Raw genomic sequence first — 21,318 nt, forward strand, 5'->3', positions numbered from 1 at the left:
CGGTGGATTGTTGCTCGCCGGTCGCCATGGTGACGGTGGATGTTGCTCGCCGGTCGCCATGGTGACGGTGGATGTTGCTCGCCGGTCGCCATGGTGACGGTGGATTGTTGCTCGCCGGTCGCCATGGTGACGGTGGATTGTTGCTCGCCGGTCGCCATGGTGACGGTGGATTGCTGCTCGCCGGTCGCCATGGTGACGGTGGATTGTTGCTCGCCGGTCGCCATGGTGACGGTGGATTGTTGCTCGCCGGTTGCCATGGTGACGGTGGATTGTTGCTCACCGGTCGCCATGGTGACGGTGGATTGTTGCTCACCGGTCGCCATGGTGACGGTGGATTGCTGCTCGCCGGTCGCCATGGTGACGGCACCGTCTGAGCTCAGTTTTAGTTTTATTCAGTAAACAAACTCTACATATGACTCAGATTCAATAAATCTGAATATTTAACTCAGTGAAACATTCATGTTCAGCCAATGAAAACAAGATAATATTACATCAGAGCTGCCAAAACATCTTAATAGAGAAATATGGAATTAATAAAAAGTTTGTGGAAGATGTGATAAAGCATTTCTTCAGACGTCTGAGGTGACAGAAGATGAGATGTTTAAATATTGTCCGATACGGGAGCTCAGAGTGGACAAACTTAAGCGATGGATGAAGGCAGAGGGCTGGAGGGTTTATGGTTTGATAAAAAACTCACATGGAAAATACACATAGGTAAAATAGTGGAAAAAAGTAAAACATTTTTAAATATTATGAGATGATTGAGAGGCAGAGAATGAGGAGCAGACAGGAAAGCATTAAAGACAGTTTACATAATTCGATCAATCTTTGATTATGGTTGTATTTTACATAATTCAGCTTCAAGTAGTTTATTGGAAAAGATAAAATACAATATCAGGCATTAAGACTTTGCTGCGGAGCGAAGAAATCAGCTCCAGTTTCAGCTGGTTGAGATGATGAGATGGAGGGAACAACTAGCTTTGACTTACTGGGCAAATATTAAAGCACAATGAAGCTCGTCCTCCTCATGCTGCAACCTTGTCAAGAAAAATAAATAGTTTTGGATGGATAATTTAAAAAAGCAAAAGATATTGGAATAGATAATTTTCTAATAAATCCTGAGGTTGTTACTCCTGTTATTCCATCATGGATTCTTGGTCAGGATGAAGTTGATTTAAAGTTGATGGAAAAAGGGAGACAATTAGAAAAAAAGAAGTGGAGAATTATATAAATGGAGAATATTCAGAATATATTCAAATATATACAGATGCCTCTAAAATGTTAAAAAACCAAGTAAGTATGTCATTTGTAGCTCTAGATTTAAATTTTATGAAAAATAAAAGAATAACTGATAAACTGACTGTATACAGGTGAGCTAATGGCAATTGAATGGCTTTAGAATGAGGAAATGGAAAAAAGTTTTATTCAGAATCAAGGTAAAATATTATATTGGAAATAATAATTCACTCAATGTCCAGGATTAAAACTCGTGGTTCTCAGATTAAACTAGTTTGGTGTGGTAGGAAATGAGCTGGCGGATAGTTAAGAGAGCTTCAAAAAAGAATACTGTTGATTTGAATATTAAGACAAGTAAAAATGAGATAAAGAATATTATAAAATAGTATATCAAGAGAAAATGGTGAGAGCAGCGGGACAGAGGAGACAAGGCGAGGTTTTATTATAGTATCAAAAAAAAGTTGGGGAATTTAGAAAATGTAACAAAAATAAAGGGGAAGAAGATGTTATATCTAGAATAAGATTTGGACATACAGGATTAAATAATACTCTTAAAATAAGTAATAAACATAATACAGGTTGTTGTAATTATTGTGGAAAATTAGAAACAATACAGCATATTTTCTTAGAATGCAACAAATATACGGGAGAGAGGAATTACTTAGAGAGTTAAGTAGAAATAAAAATAAGCTAGATATCAGAGAGATGTTTCAGAGATCTTCAGGGGACGCAGCTTTTGGAGTATTTTATATTTTCTTAACGGGCGTTATGGGGAGATTATCTGATCCAAACTCCAACCTGGAAGGTGGCGGTAATTCACCTACAAGTTGTTTGCCAACAGCCATAAAAAAAATAAACAAGAGAAGAAGAAGAAGAAGAAGAAACAAAAGAAGAAGAGCTGGAAGCCCGCGGACAGAAGGCAGCGTCTGTTCAAAGGTTAGGTTTTCTGGATCCGGGCAGTTCGCTAGCTAGCAGCTAGCTCTCGCTAGCAGCTAGCTCTCGCTAGCGCTAAGCTATCTGGGTCTAACTTGCCAAGTTAGTAGTAGTTAACAAAAATATTGATTCATCGATGCTTTCCAGTTTTTTCACTAATTAAATATCGATTCGTCGAAACCTGTGAATCAATTAGATGTAGATCTAATTGATCTAGATCTGTCGCCATGGTGAGAAACGCTGTCAGCTCCGTGTCATTTTAAACAGTTCTGCATCGAGTTTATTTCAGGTTGGTGGGCATTAAATCGTAAACATTAATAACCTAAATCAGCCGATCACAAACATGAGCTGTTCAGATCACAGCCTGACCCCGAAACTAAAATGGCCGCTGGCCTAAATTTACTGGTTTTGCTCATTTTTACTCTTTAGATTCATGAAAAAACACAAGAAATGTCGGAATTCAGCATAAAAACTGGAATTGAGCATCAAGCCTTAAACTGAAACTCAGAGATTAGTGAACTATGACATCATGAAGGTAACCTGAGTTTTTATTAAAGGGTTTTATTTGTGAGGCGGTTTTAAGCCCAGATGTTCAGTCAGATGTTAACTAGTCTTTAGTCCTGCAGCTCAGCTGAGAGATTAAAGCAGGTTTTTATGTTTGTGTCAGTAAAACTGCTGCGTCTCACTTTCCTCAGTCTGTCCATATTTACATCATCTATTTATATCAGACCGGCAGAAGATTATGACCACCAACAGTTTCAGGCCCTCAGATTTTACGTCTCTGGTTCTAAGGTCCGGCTACACGGTCCAGTCCGTGTTTACCCTCCTCCAGTGGTTCACACACACACACACACACACACACACACACACACAGAGCTAAACATGCTCCCTCTCATTCTAACACAGAACCAGCAGAGCTTAGCTACCCTCGGCACTGTGGTGCCTCTACTGGCGGCTCGGAGGTGTTTTGGGAGTGAAACGGTAGCAGGTGGTCATAATGTTCTGGCTGCCTGGTCCAGTTCTGCTTAGACGGCGGTGCTGGCGGTGGGCTGGATGTCGCTGCTTCCTGCCATCATTTCCCTCAGGCCTTTGCTGAAGTGAAGGTTGGCTCCGATCACGATGAAACCCTGCGGAGCAACACAGCCTGATGATTGGTTGCTGCTTCGCTGGTCAGGAAACCAGCTGCACATTGGATCCCCATACAGTATTAAAGGGAACCTGTTATGCTAAATTCACATTTTGCACATTTTTATGCTTCCATTTGAATCTCATCTGCTTCTTAAAACAAGAAAAGAAAATACTGAGGTGTTTTTGGTAATTTTTTTTTTTTTAGTGTTTGGAAAATGAACCGTTTCAAAATCCTCCTGAATATAGTGTCACAAATTAGCAGGTACTGCTCTGTTACCTAGCAACCACAGTGAATCCCAGTGCGTTACCTAGCAACCACAGTGAATCCCAGTGCGTTACCTAGCAACCACAGTGAATCCCAGTGCGTTACCTAGCAACCACAGTGAATCCCAGTGCGTTACCTAGCAACCACAGTGAATCCCAGTGCGTTACCTAGCAACCACAGTGAATCCCAGTGCGTTACCTAGCAACCACAGTGAATCCCCGTGCGTTACCTAGCAACCACAGTGAATCCCAGTGCGTTACCTAGCAACCACAGTGAATCCCAGTGCGTTACCTAGCAACCACAGTGAATCCCCGTGCGTTACCTAGCAACCACAGTGAATCCCAGTGCGTTACCTAGCAACCACAGTGAATCCCAGTGCGTTACCTAGCAACCACAGTGAATCCCAGTGCGTTACCTAGCAACCACAGTGAATCCCAGTGCGTTACCTAGCAACCACAGTGAATCCCAGTGCGTTACCTAGCAACCACAGTGAATCCCAGTGCGTTACCTAGCAACCACAGTGAATCCCAGTGCGTTACCTAGCAACCCCTTTAGAGCTGCATTCTCGTTGGTTGTGTAGGAGGCTCCACTAATGCTTTTCAAAGATGTTCAGTTGTGTAATTGCATCTGTTTGCAGCCATTGTCTTGTGCAAGTATAAACATTGAGTTGGGGGCGTGGCCAGCAGCAGCTCATTTGCATTTAAAGAGACAGAGGCCCTAAAACAGCTTCTTATGAAAGAGGCTTAATATCCAGAGCTGACCAGAATAAAATCTGATTGATTTTGTGTAAAAAAATGTAATGAATATGTTTTGTATAGACCACCGGTTGGTCCTAACCTGTTCAAGGAAGCGTCACCTTTAAAGATTCATCAGTTCCAGAGAAGCTGGATGTTTGTAAAGCATAAAAACAAACGGATGTAAAACTGCAAACATCAGAGGTGAACACACATTGTGATACTCCACCACCTCCTCGATGAAATCCATCCCATCAGCCAGCGGGATCCGGACTCCCCTCTTGGTCCAGTCTAGACTCAGAACCAGAACAGAACCACTCAGAGCAGCGCTGGAACTCAGAAGTTCTGGTTGCAGAGAAGAAGTGGGTCCTTACTGTTGATGAGAGGAACCACGGACATCTGCAGCATGGTCTTCAGAGGAGCCTGCAGAGGAATCAGCTGCAGACAGACAGACGGTCAGAACCGGTTCTGATGGGTCCATCAGGAGGCATTGAAACCAGGAAGTAAAGACACACTTACAGCCAGAGACTCCAGCGCTGACTGGTTGGAGAAGATCTTAAACCTGGAAGACAACAAGATGTCTGATGACTCCAGAAACGAGGAATTGGAGCAAAATATGACTAGAGACCAAGATCTGGTTTCAGAATCAAGGCTGCATCGTTCACACCAGGCCCGTTCAGTCCACTTTAATCCGACTCCAGTTCGTCTGCCTAGATACTCCGGTTTGGTTGGCGAGGTGTGAAAGCTAATTGACCTCTGACCTCTGGTCCTCCAGACCTCGGTCTGGTTCGGTTTGAATGTGAACGCCAAGCAGACCAGAGACCGCTCCAAAAGCAGGAAGTGGACTACAGCGCAGGGCATTCTGGGTAAATCCAACCAAAGCTAACATGCTAGCCTAGCGCTAGCAGCAGAAATGGCTCCTGGTCTTTAGCCTAAAGAGAAATCCTCCAACCGCTAAAATCCTCCATCTTGTTTCCATCTGGTGAAGAAGGAAGTTGCTCTCAGTGTCTTCAGAGGTTTTTGTGTCGTTTCCTTCAGTGGTTCTTGGTGCAGCGCCCCCACAGGCCAGGAGGGGAACAGGTTGGTTTGACTCAGAGCAGCTGGAGGTGGAGCAGATGTTCTGGGTCCAGTAGAACCGGGTCGACCAATAGAAACACTAGATGGAGCCGAAGCTGCTTCAAATCAACGTTTATTTTCTCACTTTCTGAACAGAGTTTTCCGGAGTATTGGAGGAAACAGCCCAAGTGTTGAACCAGATGTGACTTCAGTTTGAGTCCAGAACCAGGAAGGGTTTGCGGTTTAAGTCTAGATCTAGGATTGTGTTAAAGGGATGAAAGTGAAACCTTTACCTGCGTAGATCAGCGTGTACAGCCAGACGTTTTCCTCTCATGGAAACTTTTGCATTAAACTTAGCTTCCTGCAGAGAGAGAACATAGCTGTCTTTGAACCAGTGCCATTTAAATTATTGTTCAGCCCGGTCCAGTAAACTGGGAGTTCTACTGGGCTGCAACCAGTCAGACTCAGGGATCCAACAATATCAGACCCAATGTAGTTGTGTGTGTTTGGTACCATGGTCATACTGCTGAGCTGGACCGGAGGTTGGCCTGGAGGCAGAACCATCACCTTGACGATGGCTGTCATGACAACGGTGGCACCTGACGTTTTGATGGAGGTTTTTGGTGGCGAGTTGACAGCAAGCTGCAGCGACAGTGGTGCATCCACCAGAGCTGGGTTCTGACGGAACACCATCAAGAACATCAGGAACTACTGACTACTACAACGACTGGTTCTGATTGAGTTCTGGTTCTGCTGACCATCATAATGATGGTTCCAAAGTACGTCGTCCTCAGCAACACCTCCAGATCTTTGGGCATCTGAAGGAAAAACAGGCACAAGTTCAGTCTGGGTATCTTTGAATGTTGATTGACTGTTTGGCTGGTTGATTAGTGATTGATTGGCAGGTTGGTTGTTGTATTGGTTGGTTGGTTGATTGAGTTAAAGAAAAAAACTGGATCTAAAATGGACATGGCAAGAAGAGAAGACATGTCTGTTCTGTGTGATGGGCTGAGGATGACCAACCACAGCTCCTCTCAGAGGTCATTTTGAGGTCATTCCAGCTTTTCTCTGGGCTCACATTGAGGAGCTGGGAGCTAAAAGACCCGAGGATCAGAAACGTTTCCTTTGTCCTTCAGGTGAATTGTGGATGTTGGTTGATAAGATATTAAAGTTCTTCATTAGGAGGAAGGTTTCTGTATTTTTGTGAAGAGTAACTCTCTGACTTCAGATTTGAATCTGTTCGGCCCGTAAAGAACTTTAATTTCTATCTCTGAATCTTAGTGGCGCCTTGAGGTTCTGGATGGGTCGGGTCCAGTGACCCGTCTGTTCTGGTTCACCTTCTCGTTGACGATGTGCATTTGGAAGATCCCAGCAGAGTAGTAGGCGAACATCCCGCTGTCGAAGAAGAACTCGGACAGCGCGAGGTAGACCATGCGGTCGTACTCCCTGATGATCGGCTCCACCGCGTAGTTCACCAGCGGCTGGTTCTGGTTGGACAGGTCAAAGAACATCCCCTGCAGAACAGGCGCGCCATTGGTACCAGCTCTGACCCGGTTCTGTCCCAACATGGCGACAAGTCCTACCCTGAAGTTCATGTCAAGGCTCCGCGACGTCACCACGGGATCGCTGATCAGAGAGTAGTCGATCCCGATGTAGTGATCCACTTCGCTCCGCACCGGGATCGTCTCCAGCATGGCGTTCACGTGAACCAGAGCAGCGTGGTTCAGCGCCGGGCAGATCTGCCGTGGAAACGCACGAGTTCAGAACCAGAAGACCAGGTCCGGGCCAAAGCCAGATCCTGGTCTGAACACCCAACATAACCCAAGCCAGGATGCGGTTCTGGCTCTGATCAGAACTGGGACCGGATCAGAGAGTCGACCCACCTGTTGGTTGAGGAAGAATCGCATCCCGGTGGTCAGAAATCGGGCCAGGAAGTCATAAATTTTCCTGAAAACAGAAGTTCCTGGTTAGGTCACGTGCCAGCCTGACAGCTATTTCCTGTTATTGATCAGTGATTGGCTGATCGGTTCTGGGTCTGGGTATGCCGGTCTCTGATTGGGTTGTACCCGAGCGTCCCGCTGAACTCCGCCCTCATTTTCTTGATCTTGGCGTCACAGCTGATGTTGTTGATCTTCAGCCGCCCTCCGTCGTCTCGGATCAGGTTCACGGCCGTGTTGATGTTCACGCCGTCGGCCGATGCGTTGATGTTCCCCGTGTCGTAGCTGAAAAATCAACCAGCCCGCCATGTTTTCCAACCATTTCAACTTAAAAAGACACATCAGTTTTCTCCCAGCCCTAACTGTTGGAAGCATCATCTCACAAGAACCAGTAGAGGATCCGGCGCTGGAAGCTCAGAGCGATGGACGAGTTCTGAACGTCGAACAGCAGACCGACGTCTGGGAGAAACTGCAGGTCCGCATGGCTCAGGTTCAGTTCTGTGATCTTCACACTGAGCAGAGAGGAAGACATAATGAATCGGGTCATAAGCAGCGCCTCGGCCCGGCCGGACAGAACCGGCAGCAGAACTCACTCTGTGATGGTGTACTGGAACCGGCCCTCAGTCCCCTTCATCTCCGGCATGCTGATGTTACTGAGCTCCTCTTCCACAAACCTCTGAGTCTCGATCTTTACTGGGGAAACACACACACACACACACACTGTTACACATCGTGCCCCCTAAGGGGGGCGCCGTGCCTTTCCCGGGGGGGGCGGGATGGATGAATGAAAAAGAAAGAAAAAAACAAAATGATGAACGCTGCGTGTCCCAGGTGGGGTGTGGGGGGTTGAAGAGTATAACAGGGAGTCTCTAAGAGTCTCTCCGCCCCCCTGACCCCCCACCCCGGTCACAAACGTCGTTTCAGTCAGAAGACCAAAGTCTAACTCTCCCTATCGTAATCCACCGGGGGGCCAGCAGGAAAAGTTTGGGAACTGCTGTTATAAGTTAAATAATCTCCCAGAGGAACTTGTTCTTTTTATTAATATGATGTAAGAAAATAAAAATCAACTTCTGGCTCGTTGTAGTTTCTTATCCTCCCGGATTCAATGCTGCCATTAGTGGAAATACAAGCCACACAGTTAACATTCAGCTCCACGTCAAGCATTTTCAGGGTTTATTCCAACATTCAAAAGTATAAATCACACCAACACAGACCCTCATTTACCTGAGACTAATAGGATGAGGGAAAAATGCAAAGACGTCTGGAGAGTTGCAAAAGCAAATCTGATTGGCTCCTCTGGGGCCCTTTTATTGAAAAGGGTGTTTCCTTTGTTTTAATATATGCGACTATGGCGTGTTGTTCTCCTTGTATGGATAGACCCAGTTTCACATTACTCAGTTTGTTCAATTTGATTACCTTCTGAGATTTAATTTCAAGGCTTCTCTATCTAGACAGAGATATCTAGATCATCTAGAAAAGCTCTTCTCATGGCAGTTTGAAATGTGATGTTACTCCTAATTCCTGGTTGGAACAAAACCTCTCGTCTTTCACCAGAGCTCGACCAAAAGCTAACCTGTCTTAGCCCCGTTTTGCTTCCCGTCATGTAATTCAGATCAGATGTTAAACTGACATGAAACCTGGTTCACGAAGTGGCTCAGAGCTTCTGCTTCCTCCTGGACTCCATGTAGTTGTTACTATACAACGACTTCAAGTCATGTTAGTTTCAACTAAATAGGATTCTACTAACTAAACTGCAGTTATTGTTAGTTTTGTTTGTCCCTGGTGTCTCTGAGGGAGATGAGCTTAGACGTCTCCTTGCTGCCTTTAGGGTCAGAGTTAGGGTCAGGGTCAGAGTTAGGGTCAGGGTCAGGGTAGGAACAGCAGGTGCACGGTCCTTCCCTCTCCACGTCCCAACACTTCGGCCCCCATTGTATCCATGTCCTTCGTGGTATCCGTCATTGTCCCAATCCTTTCTTCTCCACATGTTTTTTTTCTGTTTTGCCAAGTAGCCTTTATTTCTTAATCAATCATCTTTATGTGTTGTCTTATATATAATAAGGGTATATTTTTATTTATTAAGTTTTGTATCTTTATACTTTTTTAGTGTTTTTATAGTTTTATAATTTTTTTTTAGATTTTTTTAGTTTTCCACAAAATGAACTAAAATGAACTGAATTTTTTGTAAAAAAAAAAATTTAAATTAAAATAAAGAAAAAATAAGGGAAAGTATGTAGAAAAGTTTTTAAAGAATGATTTGTAATGAATTTCTTTATTTGTATTTCGAATAAGAATTTGTGATTATTTATGACGTGCCCTATCGCGACGTTTCAACAGTTTTCCTGTTTTCTTCCCTATATATAGTCTCCTCCTCCACAGGCTCCTGCCACTTCGTTGGCCTTCGTTCCACCATGCTCTCTTAACAACTTATTGTAAATCTTTCTTTTTTTGTATTTAACATTGATTTTCTCAAAATTAATGTCATTCCATGAATTGATTCAATTGATCTTTATATAGGAATTATTTTTTAAAATTATTTTAAAGAGGTTTTAAATTAAATCATCATACTTAGCTGTTAAAGGAAAATGAAAAGAATTGAGTTTTAAAAGACATAAAGGTCAAAGAGGTTAGGTTTAGGGAAAAGCTCTAGGGTAAGGTATAGAGAAGTAAGTTAGAGGAAAGGGTAAAGGTCAAAAACAGGTTAAGATGAATGGTCAAAGGTCAGTTAGAGAAGATGTTGGGTAAAATAAATTTTTGGTTCAAATAAAAGGGAAGAGAAAACATCTTTTTTTAAATTGATATAGTGTAATAAATTTCATGAAAGTAACCTTTTTCTTGTAAACTAAGGTTTACTCCAATCCTCTCTTTTTGTTATGGTTTCTTTCTCGTTTTATTTTTTGTTTAATCCCGTAGGACTCTTTGTGTTGAGTAAGTAAATCCGTCTCCTCTCCCATTTTTTCCTTTCTGTGTCCGTCCAGGACGGATCACTTTGGAGGCCTGAAATTTTAACCGAATCCCAGTCAAGACTAATGAAATGTTTAACCAAATCTGTGTCTGTTTCTTTTTTATTTTTTTTTTTTTTTTTTTTTTTTTTTTTTTTATAACTTTATTTTTATTTTTGTTAATGTTATTAGAACACAATCAAGAAAAAAGATCAAACAATAGAAATTATAAAACAATAGAGAGAATAGAAAATATAAGAAACAAAAAATACAGAATAAAAACAAAAATCACATCAGGGGGGACTCATTTTTGTAACTCAAAACAAAAACAGAAGGGGACCATTCCTATCCAAAATTAGTCCTGTCTCGATGTGAAGTTTGTCCATTTTTCCCATTTGTCCATGCATTGCTGTTCCTGTGTCCTCAGTCTATATGTTAGAATCTCCATCTCAAATAATGAGTTCACAGTCTGTATCCATTCCTTTGTGGTAGGAGGTTCAGGTTTGCACCACTTCCTGGTTATGACCTTTTTGGCTGCCACCAACAGAATTTTTAACAAATAACAATCATAATTAAGTACAGCATTGTCCAAATAACCAAGATATAAGACCAGGCCAGACTTGGGTATTGAGTAACCCAAAATCGTTACAATCTTATTGTGTATTTTGTTCCAGAACTGTGTAATTCTAGGGCAAAGCCAGAAAATATGCGTGTGATTAACATTAAGAGCTCCACAATCTCTCCAACATGGTTGGTCTCTAGATTTGAATTTACTAGTAATTTGGGGTGTTCTAAAAATCTAATTATATTTTTCCAACAATGTTCTCTCCAAATTCTGGAAGAGGATGTTGTAATTTGAGTCTTCCAAATATTCAGCCAGCCATCTTCAGTTAGCTGAATACCAAATTCCTTCTCCCATTTTGTTTTAATATTCAATGTATTAGTGCCTCTATTTTCTAACAAATATTTATAGAGTAAAGACACTATTCTATGTTTTTTACCCTTATAGGTCTCTATCAGCATTTTGACAATCCCATTTTCATTTGGGTCTATTTTTTGTTTTATTTCTTTGTTATAAAAGTCCCTTAATTGTAAGTATCTAAAATGATCTTGAGTTCTTAGAGCAAACTCTTGCTGTAGTTCATGGAAACTTTTAAAGTGCCCATCTTTAAGGACAACGCATAATGCTGTTAAGTCTCTTTCTAGCCATTGTTTAAATTGTGGGTCCTGAATAAAATATTTATTGTAGGCTGGCCACTGGATCAAACATAATTGTTTCTCTAATTTGTATTTTCGGATTATATATAACCATTTACCCAGTGAAAACCTAGTAATAGCATTAACATTCTTAAGTATATTCTTAATGGTCTCAATATCTCCAATAATACTTCGCAATTCTCTTCCATTGACTTTTTGTTCAATATTTTTCCATTTCGCTTCATAATTTTTGGCGCTTATATTTATTATGGGAGCTATTTGGGCAGCGTGGTAATATTTTCTAAAGTCGGGTAATGCCATACCTCCTTTCTCTTTTGGTATTTGTAAAGTTTCAAATTTTATTCTGGGTTTTTTAGCGTTCCATATGAATCTAGATATAATCTGGTTCCATGTTTTAAACTGTCTATCCGGGATTTCTATAGGTAATGCCAAGAAGAGGTACAATAACCTTGGTGACACGTTCATTTTTATCGCTTCAATTCTGGAGCTGAAGTCTAGTGTTAGGACATCCCACCTTCTAATGTCCTTCCTAATTTCTTGATCCACTTTAGTAAAGTTAGCTTTATATAGATCACCTCTGTCTTTCGTTAATTGTACTCCTAGGTATGTCATCATAGTAGAGCTCCAATTTAAGTTATATTTTCTACGTATCATTTCAGATGGAGTATAACCAAATGTCAAAACCTGTGTCTTTTTCAAATTTAATTTGTATCCTGAATAAAAGCCAAATATCTCTAACTGGTTGATTAGACAAGGCAGCGAGTTTTCAGGGTCTGATAAATAGCAAATTACATCATCTGCAAACAAACCTATTGTATGGGACTCATTATGTATATCAATACCCTTAAGATCCTTATGTTGTCTTATATGTTGTGCGAGTGGTTCAATATAAATTGCAAATAAAGTTGGTGATAAACAGCAACCCTGACGTGTAGAACGTTCTAGTTTTATATTGTCAGTTAGATTTCCATTAATCTTGATTCTGGCCACTGGTGATTGGTATAAAGTCCTCACACACTGTACAGCTTTTTCATTAAAACCAAATTTTTCGAGTGCTTTATATAAGAAGTTCCAGCCTACGCTGTCAAAAGCTTTCTCTGCATCGAGACCAATTAAGATAGCTGTTATTTTTTTATTTTGAATATGATCTATTATGTGAAGTGCCCTCCTGATGTTATCTCGCGTTTGGCGACCTTTAATAAATCCTGTTTGGTCCTCGTCTATGATATCTCCAATGAATTGCTCAAATCGTTTTGCTAAAATAGAGGTATAAATTTTATAATCCATGTTTAGAATAGATATAGGTCTATAATCAGAGCATGTTTCACTCCTCCTCTTTTTTGGAATGACTGTTATAATCGCTTCTCTCCAAGATGGCGGCAGCACTGCATGTTCCAATGTATAATTAAATGATTTTTCTAGTAATGGTAGAAAATCTTCACTAAAGGATTTGTACCACTCAGATGGCAGTCCATCACTTCCTGGTGTTTTACCATTTTTTAACCTATTAATTGCCTTTTGTATTTCTATTTTTGTTATATAGGAAGTGAGATGTTTGTTTTGAGTTTCTCCAATTGAGGGCAGGTCCAGTGACTCCAAGAAGGATTCTATCTGTCCATCTTTAGCAGAGGGGGGTTGACTGTATAATCTCTGGTAGTATGTCCTAAACCTGTCCTCAATAGTTGCTGGGTCATGTATCATTTGATTTGTTTCATCATCCTTTAATTTATATATATTTCTCTCTGACTGTTGCTTTTTCAGTTTCTTTGCCAACAGTTTTGTTCCTTTAGATCCCACCTCATGATATGATTGTTTAATAAACTTTGATTTCTTCTCGATTTCATATGTAAGCATTTTATCAATGTCGTTTCTAAGTTCTTTTATTTTTATAAACAGGTTGGGATTTTGGGTTAGTTTATGTTGTTTCTCTAGATCTATTAGTTGAGCTCTTTCTTTTTCATAGGCTTCGATTCTGGATTTCTTAAAGGCCGCAGTTTTTGAAATCAATTTTCCTCTTAATACAGCCTTGAATGCGTCCCATAATATCACCGGATTAACCTGTCCGTCATCATTCTCTTCTATGTAGGTTTTTATGTCATGGGAAATTTCAGCTTTGATTGTTTTGGAGTTCAACAAGCCTGCATTTAATCGCCATGCTGTTTTGCGTTTTTCGGAGGATAATTTTAGTTTTAATGTTAGTGACGAATGGTCAGATATACTTGTTTCTTCTATTTTACATTCCTTTACCTTATATATATCACATTTATCCATGAAAAAGTAATCAATTCTGGAATAACTTTTATTAGGCGCCGAGTAATGGGTATAATCTTTTATATTGAGGTTTAATTCCCTCCAGACATCAACAAATCCAAACTCTTCAAGTGCCAATTTAAATTTTTTTGTAGTTAAATTTTGTTGTTTTTTACTGTTTGTTGTATCAAGTTTTGTGTTTAATACCATATTGAAATCCCCTCCCCAGATCAACATTCCCTCTGTTTCCATAATTATTTTATTGAGGAGGTTATTAAGGAATTGTATTTTACTATTTGGGGGATTGTAAACATTGACCAGTGTTACCGTTACATTGTCAAGAGTCCCCTTCACCATCACATACCTCCCTTCTTTGTCTGACAGATCATAGCTACAATCAAATTTTACTGAGTCATGAATTAGAATTGAAACTCCCCTTTTGTTTCCATGTTTGAAAGAGCTGTGAAATATATTTGAGTATCCAAAGCCCCTAAGTTTTTCATGTTCAGATTTAGACAGGTGTGTCTCCTGTAAATAGATTAACTGTGCTTTCTCTTTTCGCATTTTAGTTAGAATTTTTTTACGTTTTATAGGATTATTTATACCATTCACATTCAAGGAAACCATCTTAATATTAGCAGCCATTATTTAGTTTCATAAGGTCACCATGTGATTTTAGAAAAAGAGTCCCCAACAAATAGCTGAACGAGCTATTAAAACACAGATGAACAAATAGAACAGAAACTTCCAAAGGTAGAGATGTGCAAAGACATCCCTCAGAATCCCTGCTGGTGGGGTGAGGGCAAAATACCACCCTAGGGTGGGGGCCCTCTCTAGCAGTAGACAGAGGTCTACTTGTACTAGATAAGTCCAACATTTGGTAAACGCTACAACATTTACTCCATTCGGTATTTTGGTTAAATATCTATCAAAAGACCTATAACGTAACTTTAGTAACAGAGGGGAGATTGATATCTGAGACGGGATCCAAACCAACTGGTAAAGTCACTCAACTCTTAACTCGCCCTAACATTACCTGAAATGTTTTTTATAGTAAAGCAAACTTGAGATGATTCAACGTTCAGAGTTACTGGTCCTCACGTCTGAACTCTGTGAGTTTCTCCCTCGCGCGTTGTCCTGCATTGGTGTTGTTGATCCGTTTCCATGGTAATAGCGAGTCCAGCCTCTCCTTGGTCACTTTTAACTTGTTCTCTCTTGGTTTCCAAATCAACCCGAAGCTTCTCTTGATCATGTCCGACGCTGCTTCGTCTGCGTTCTCATAGGTCCGAACTCCAGAGTCCCAGAAGATTCTCATCTTTGTGAACGGCGTCTGGAATCTGACACCTTTCTGCTTCAAGGCTGCTTTTAATGGGCCGTATGCTTTACGTTTTTCTATGATCTCCGAAGCGTAATCATTATCAAAATAAAGGCGCTTGCCATCCATCTCCACTTTCTGTTCCCAGGCTTTCCTTAGAACCATTTCTTTTGTGTTGAATTGCAAGAAATTCACAATTATAGATCTCGGGGCCGCGTTGGGAGGCGGTCTGGGTGCCAGAGCTCGGTGTGCCCGCTGAATCCGTAGTTCACTTCCATCTGGTAGCTTCAGCTGCTTGGTCAGCAGATCGGTGACAAACTCGGAAACCGATCTACCTTCTTTACCTTCCGGAACTCCATAGATACGAAGATTATTTCTCCGGCTTCGGCTCTCCAAATCCACAAGTTTGTCGTTCATAGCTCTGTTCCTTTCTAATGTCTCAAGCAGCGCGTCTTTCATTTCCAAGCACGCAGCCTCCAGGTCAGCTATCCGGGTCTGCGCCTCGGTGATGCTGCCCTTCTGGTTCTGCAGCTCGCACATCATTTCCTCCCTGAATCTGTTGAAATCTTCCTTCATTGTTGCCTTTACATCTTCTTTGAGTTTTTCTATGTCTTGCTTCATCTCGTTTTTAAACTCTTTTAAGTCTTCAGAAAGCGTCTTGATACTCTCCAGTAAGGCGTGTTGTTGTAAGCTAACGCTAGCCTTCCTCTTGGTAGCATTAGCCTCGTCCTCACTACCGTCTCCCGACTGTTCGCCAGTATCTTGTGTTTTAGACGTTTTCTTTTCGGTCTTGTTAATTTTCGGCATCTTCCCCCTTTAAGTGGTTTAGATAGAAGTTTTGATAATTAATCTGAGTCAAGCAAGGGGGAAGTTTTAATTACCGACATGGAGGAGCCTGTTTCTACGTGGCCATCTTGTTGCAGCGCTGACCCGGAAGTCGTTTCTTTTTTATTTTTAATGTTGTACTTATGTTGCCATATTCTTGTTGCCAATGTATTTTTAGTTTCCCCAATGTACTGTTTGCCACATTTAGAACAAATGATAATGTAAATGCAATTTTTAGATCGTGGATGAAATTTCTGGCTTATTTTAAATATTGTGCCATTAGTGTTATTTTTTACATAATTTAAATTCTTAAAGATATTTTGTAGTAGTTTTGGTGTAGTTTCTTGTATTGGTTTAAGTTTTGCTTTCACCAAAATGTCCTTAAAATTTTTATTCCTTCTGTAAGCTGATATGACATTCACATCTTTTAATAGTTCATGTTTTTCAATAAGTTCTTTGTAGTTGTTTTTTAGGAAGAAGTTCATTTTTTATGATTTGTTGAATAATCTGTTATTATAGGAATGATTCTTTTCTCTCTTCTTTTTCCTTCTTCCTTAAATGTTTTTAAACATTTTCTTAAAAACATTCTCGAATAACCCCTGTTTCTTAATGACCTAAAAAGTGTTTTAACTGCATTCATGAAATCCTCTTTTTTTGTGCATATTCTGTCAAATCTGACTAATTGTGATTTTATTAAATGGAAACTCGTTTTATACAGCAGTGCATGGGTATCCGTTGTTTTAAAATATACTTTCACATCCAGTTTATGAGATGTCATGAAGTTTTTTCCTTTGTATATTGGTCTAAAAAAATCAATTGATTGGTCATTAATAACATATTTTAATTTAATTGAGGGGTCATGTTTATTTAAAATATCTACAGATTCTTCAAATTCTGCAATACCAAATGTCCATATTTCCCATACATCATCCAAGTATCGCAAGTAATGTAGAGGTTTCTTGTTGCATTTTTTAAAGCTTTATTTTCCCAATTGGCCATAAATATATTGGCATATGCCGGGGCAAATTTCTTCCCCATTGCCGTCCCTTTTATTTGTAGGAAATATTCCCCATTAAATTCGAAATCATTTCTTTTAAGATTTATTTCTAATAGTTCTAAAATGGCTTTATCCGGTCTTATAGGATCTGGATATTCTTTAAAAATGTCCTCAACACATTTTATTCCCGATTCAATATCAATGTTTGTATACAGACTTTCAATGTCCATAGTGAAGAATAGTGAATTTAGTGGAATTTTTAGATTTTTTATCAAATTAATGAAATGGTAAGTGTCTTTAATGTAAGAAGGATGTTTTATAGATAATGGGTTCAAATAGTGATCGATGAATTCTGCAGTTTGATACGTTTCACTTGAACAGTCCGATACTATTGGCCTCCCTGGGGGCAATTCAAATGGAATCGTCCATTTTTGAGGGTCTTTATGGACCTTTGGGAGAATATAAAATTGCCTAGGTCTTGGTGTCACGTTAGGTTAGGGTTAAGGTTAAGGTTGGGTTAGGGTAGGGTTAAGGTTGGGTTAGGGTTAAGGTTGGGTCAGGGTTCCTCCCTGATAAACGACATCCTTTAACTTAAAGCTCTCTAAGGTTTCATCCAAACGATTCTTGCTTTAATCCACTATTTTCACATGTCGTAAGATTTAACTGTATTAAACACTAAGGATATTTATTTTCCTCAACACTGATTTAAAACAAACTTCTATATCTTACATATACTTATAATTACTTATGAATTAGTTTTGTTTGATTTTAAGTGAACTCAGATATTTGCACCAGAAACTACAGTTTTGTGTTTTTGCAGTGTATGTTTTAGTTGAAATAAATTCATATTCATCCATCTTCACTGATCTCACATTTAATCAATCAGTGAGTCAATTAATCACAAGATAAATTAAAATGAGTGCAATAATTTCCATTTTTATTAATATATTTTTTAAAGACATTTTGTTTACTGAGACTTCATTTTTTCTGGTTTTAGTTGTTGATTTTTATTTTGGATATTTAAAATATCTTCCAGTTCCAGTGGAATTAAAGTCTGTTGGTCTTTATTTTACTGGGAAATATTATCATTTTTTGCAATAATTATTGGGATAATTTATCAACAAGGCAGTTCAAACATGGACCTTAAAGAAACCATCAGCTCTGAGCCGGTTCTGTTCTGCAGGCCCGGTTACTCACACAGCTCCAGGCCTTTATCAGTGATCCGGATCTTACAGCCGGCTGGTTCTGGAGCCGCCATGATGGAGACGACCGGCGACAGGAAGAGGAGCGGCAGGAGAAGGGAAGTCATCCTGACCTGGAGCTGCAAGGACAACAGACAAGATGGGCCCGGTTCTGGTTCTGGTTCTGAAGAGGAGTACATTTCCACCAAAAAATGCAGATTAATCTCAGAAATTTTCTAGAAAAAACTTGGATATTACTGAAATTTTCTAGAAACAAGAAATTTTCTTGTTCCTATAAAATTAATCTCGAATTTTCCATTTTTTCTGAATTTTTTTATGTCAATCTCAAAATGTTGTTTTTTCCAGTAAATGTGTGACTTTTGGAGCTCAGAAATGTTTCTAGAATATTTCTGAGGTTAACCTCAATGAGGGATTTTTTGGGGTGTAAATTTTCTCCTTTTTCCTTTTGCAGCTTCATCAAAGCTGTAGAAACATGTTAGAAGCTGCAATCTGCTGGTTCTGTTCATCAGACGGTTTTCATGTCGGACCTCGACAGAAGTGTTTATTGTGCAGATGGAGGCGCAGAAGCGGGACGGGGGTCGTTGTCCTGTCCCTTTGTCCTGTCTGTCCTCAGATGGAGACAGGAAGTGGGTTGGGGACAGTCGGGGGTTTCAGGCTGTTGTGAAACAAACTGGGGTTACTGCAGTTCATGCTGAGCTCTTGTTGAAATGGCTCCACACAGAGATGTTTTCAGCTTTCTGTTCACGCAGCGGGACCGCCAGGCGGGCCGGAGCCGCTGACCGGACCCAGCGGTTCTGTCACGTCTCCATCAATGATCAGTCAGAAATAAACAGATGAGGAAAACAAGATGCCTGTGAGTCACAGCTCAGGGTTCAGCACACACACGCACATTTCATCCAATGAACTTCAACCTTTTCAGCCAAACAGGGCCTGCAGACCAAACCCTGGGCACAGTTAACCCAGCAGCAGATGTTTAATCACAGCGGTTTACTGAACAGCCAATCAGCTCACAGCTGCTGCAGACACATGACGCAGGCGCAGTCCTTACCTCTGCAGACACGTCCATCTGTCTGTCTCCATTCAGCCAAACACTGATGCTGAGCTCTGACCTTTGACCTGATCCAAAGCCAAACTAAACCCACCAGACCATCAAGGTTCTGGTTTGGAGTCGGCCCAGAACATCCGAGTCAGGCTGAAAACATGGAATCGGACCTGAAACAGCTGGATCCAGAAGAACCAGAGCCGCTTTTGGGAAACACTCACCTCCTCCTCCCCATGGCTGCAGCCCGTTACTCTGTTACTCCTGATAACCTGTAGTTAATTTGTAGTTAATCTGTAGTTAATCTGTAGTTAATCTGTGGTTAACCTGTAGTTAATCTGTGGTTAATCTGTAGTTAATCTGCAGTCAGTCTCCCTCTGGCTCCATCTGAACTTTCCTCTGAATGTCTGAGCAGAAACTCACCGAGGCGCTGCAGGAGGAGGAGTTGTGACCCGTCGGTTCTGGTCCGTTCTGGTTGGTTGTCTCTGCTCTGCCGGCTCGGTTGACTCTGAGCGTCTGATTCTCTGTGGAGAGTTTTATCCCCAGGGACTGACTCCGCCCCCTGCTCTTCCTCCTCCTCCTCTGCATCCTGGGTGAAGCTGCTGCTTCCATTTAGTGAAAATAAAGTTTTTTTTAATATTCAGGTTATTTGCAGCAGCTGAACTGAAGATCTACAAACATTCGACCTTCAACTGGGGAACCAAACAAGCTCAGAGCTGCAGAATGTAATGTTTTTAAAAATGTGTTTTACAAAAAATCTGTGGAAAGTAATTCAGCTCTCTGTCAGAAACAGCCAATCAGAGCCAGGAGGAGGGTCTTGGTGCTGTTAATCAACTCGTGTAAGCGCTGCTAAGAACTGTTTGCCCACCGTCTCACTAGATGTCGGCTTTAGAAAAATTATTTCTGCATGAAATCATCAGTATTTTTATCTTCTTACTATGAGATTTAAATGATAAATTTGAATCTAACAAAATGCAAATATGTAAATTTTTTCACCAATGTGATTTTTAATCCATGTATAGATGACAGTATCATGCATATCGGTGGATGTCTCCACTCAGACGGAGTCCATTAATATCAAAGCTGAATAACAGCGATCCAAGCGTGGAGCCCTGTGGGACTCCAGAGAGCGAGTGCTGGTTATTCGACATATCGATTCTGTAAAACTCTCCTTTCTGTCGAGACGCTCTGGAGAAAACGTCTCCTGTTAGCCGTCTCCGTTGAACAGGGCCGGCACAAGCCTCTTTGGGGCCCTGGGGCCCCATACCAACATGTCAACATCAGATGCTTCGTCATTCTTAAGCTACTCTGTGTGTGTAGCATAGCTGCTAGCATTAGCATTGTTTGTAATTAGCTTAGAATATGATGACTGTTGATTTTAACCTTACAGGAGCAGCAAACTAAAAAAAATTATTTGGATGTAGAAATGCAGAGAGCTATGACATCTTATTTAACTATTTGATAATAATAATAATAATAATAATAAACACCAAGTTTACAGTAAACAGGTTAAGAAGTTTGATATCAGTTTCAGAGATTAACCGTTATTCATGTAACAACTATGAAAATAATGGAAATTATTTTTCCATGTGTTGTAACCATTAGTTTGTATCATTCGATGTTATTTTAAATATTTTTATCATGCTAGCTTGGTGCTAGCTTGGTGCTCTTGGGGGCCCCCTGGTGGTGCGGGGGCCCTGAGCAGCTGCCTGACTCATTCTGCTGTTGAATGTTTGGGTCAGAACCAGAACTGAAAATGTGTAATTAAGATGACAAAGAAGTTGCTATGACATCCATTTTTCAGCTACATTTGCTAATGTGGGTCGAATGGATTCTCAGTCTAAGGTTCATATTATCCAGAACTTTGTGTAACAATACAATAATAAAAATGTTGTAATAACATTCATGCTGGGCTCGATTCATTCTGTGATGTGGACATGTGGCGTTGAGACATGAGGTCAGAATGTTGATACAAACGGATCCATGTCGCCTCTCAGACTGCAACACTGTTTTCAGAGGCTGCTGACCGGGTCAGGCCTCTGCTCTCCGCTCCACAGGTGTCAAACTCCAGTCCTGCCGCAGGGCCGCCGCCGTCCTGCCGCAGGGCCGCCGCCGTCCTGCCGCAGGGCCGCCGCCGTCCTGCCGCAGGGCCGCCGCCGTCCTGCCGCAGGGCCGCCGCCGTCCTGCCGCAGGGCCGCCGCCGTCCAGGGCCGCCGTCCTGCCGCAGGGCCGCCGCCGTCCTGC

General features: G+C 41.0%; 1 protein-coding gene across 3 annotated transcripts; it reads right to left on the bottom strand.

Moving 5' to 3' along the window:
• Window positions 1-2,699: 2,699 nt before the first annotated feature.
• pltp (phospholipid transfer protein) lies at window positions 2,700-19,677 on the bottom strand. Of its 3 annotated transcripts, none has more exons than XM_008402485.3 (15): window positions 19,498-19,677; window positions 18,031-18,154; window positions 7,883-7,982; window positions 7,673-7,801; window positions 7,419-7,574; window positions 7,236-7,299; window positions 6,936-7,091; window positions 6,690-6,866; window positions 6,111-6,170; window positions 5,866-6,030; window positions 5,646-5,713; window positions 4,816-4,858; window positions 4,671-4,734; window positions 4,511-4,587; window positions 2,700-3,296 (listed from the first exon to the last, which is right to left on the bottom strand). In XM_008402485.3, exons 1-15 carry the CDS (start codon window positions 19,660-19,662, stop codon window positions 3,195-3,197), a joined length of 1,650 nt encoding a protein of 549 aa, XP_008400707.2. In that variant the 5' UTR covers window positions 19,663-19,677; the 3' UTR covers window positions 2,700-3,194. The 3 variants fall into 3 exon arrangements, with proteins under 3 accessions (XP_008400707.2, XP_008400708.2, XP_081462858.1); XM_008402486.3 differs by lacking the exon at window positions 19,498-19,677 and adding an exon at window positions 19,299-19,465; XM_081606732.1 differs by lacking the exon at window positions 19,498-19,677 and adding an exon at window positions 19,084-19,273.
• Between the last annotated feature and the right edge of the window lie 1,641 nt (window positions 19,678-21,318).

The sequence above is a fragment of the Poecilia reticulata genome, chromosome 5 (assembly GCF_904066995.2).
Source record: "Poecilia reticulata chromosome 5, P_reticulata-male-v2, whole genome shotgun sequence".
Classification (NCBI taxonomy): domain Eukaryota; kingdom Metazoa; phylum Chordata; class Actinopteri; order Cyprinodontiformes; family Poeciliidae; genus Poecilia; species Poecilia reticulata.

Bases quoted from the DNA above. Each gene is read 5' to 3' on its own strand.
- pltp (XM_008402485.3), bottom strand. From the start codon at position 19,662: ATGCAGAGGAGGAGGAGGAAGAGCAGGGGGCGGAGTCAGTCCCTGGGG. The intron at 7,092-7,235 runs GTGGGTCGACTC...TTTCCACGGCAG, and splicing joins GATTCTTCCTCAACCAACAG to ATCTGCCCGGCGCTGAACCA. The intron at 4,588-4,670 runs GTAAGGACCCAC...TTCTGAGTCTAG, and splicing joins CGTGGTTCCTCTCATCAACA to ACTGGACCAAGAGGGGAGTC.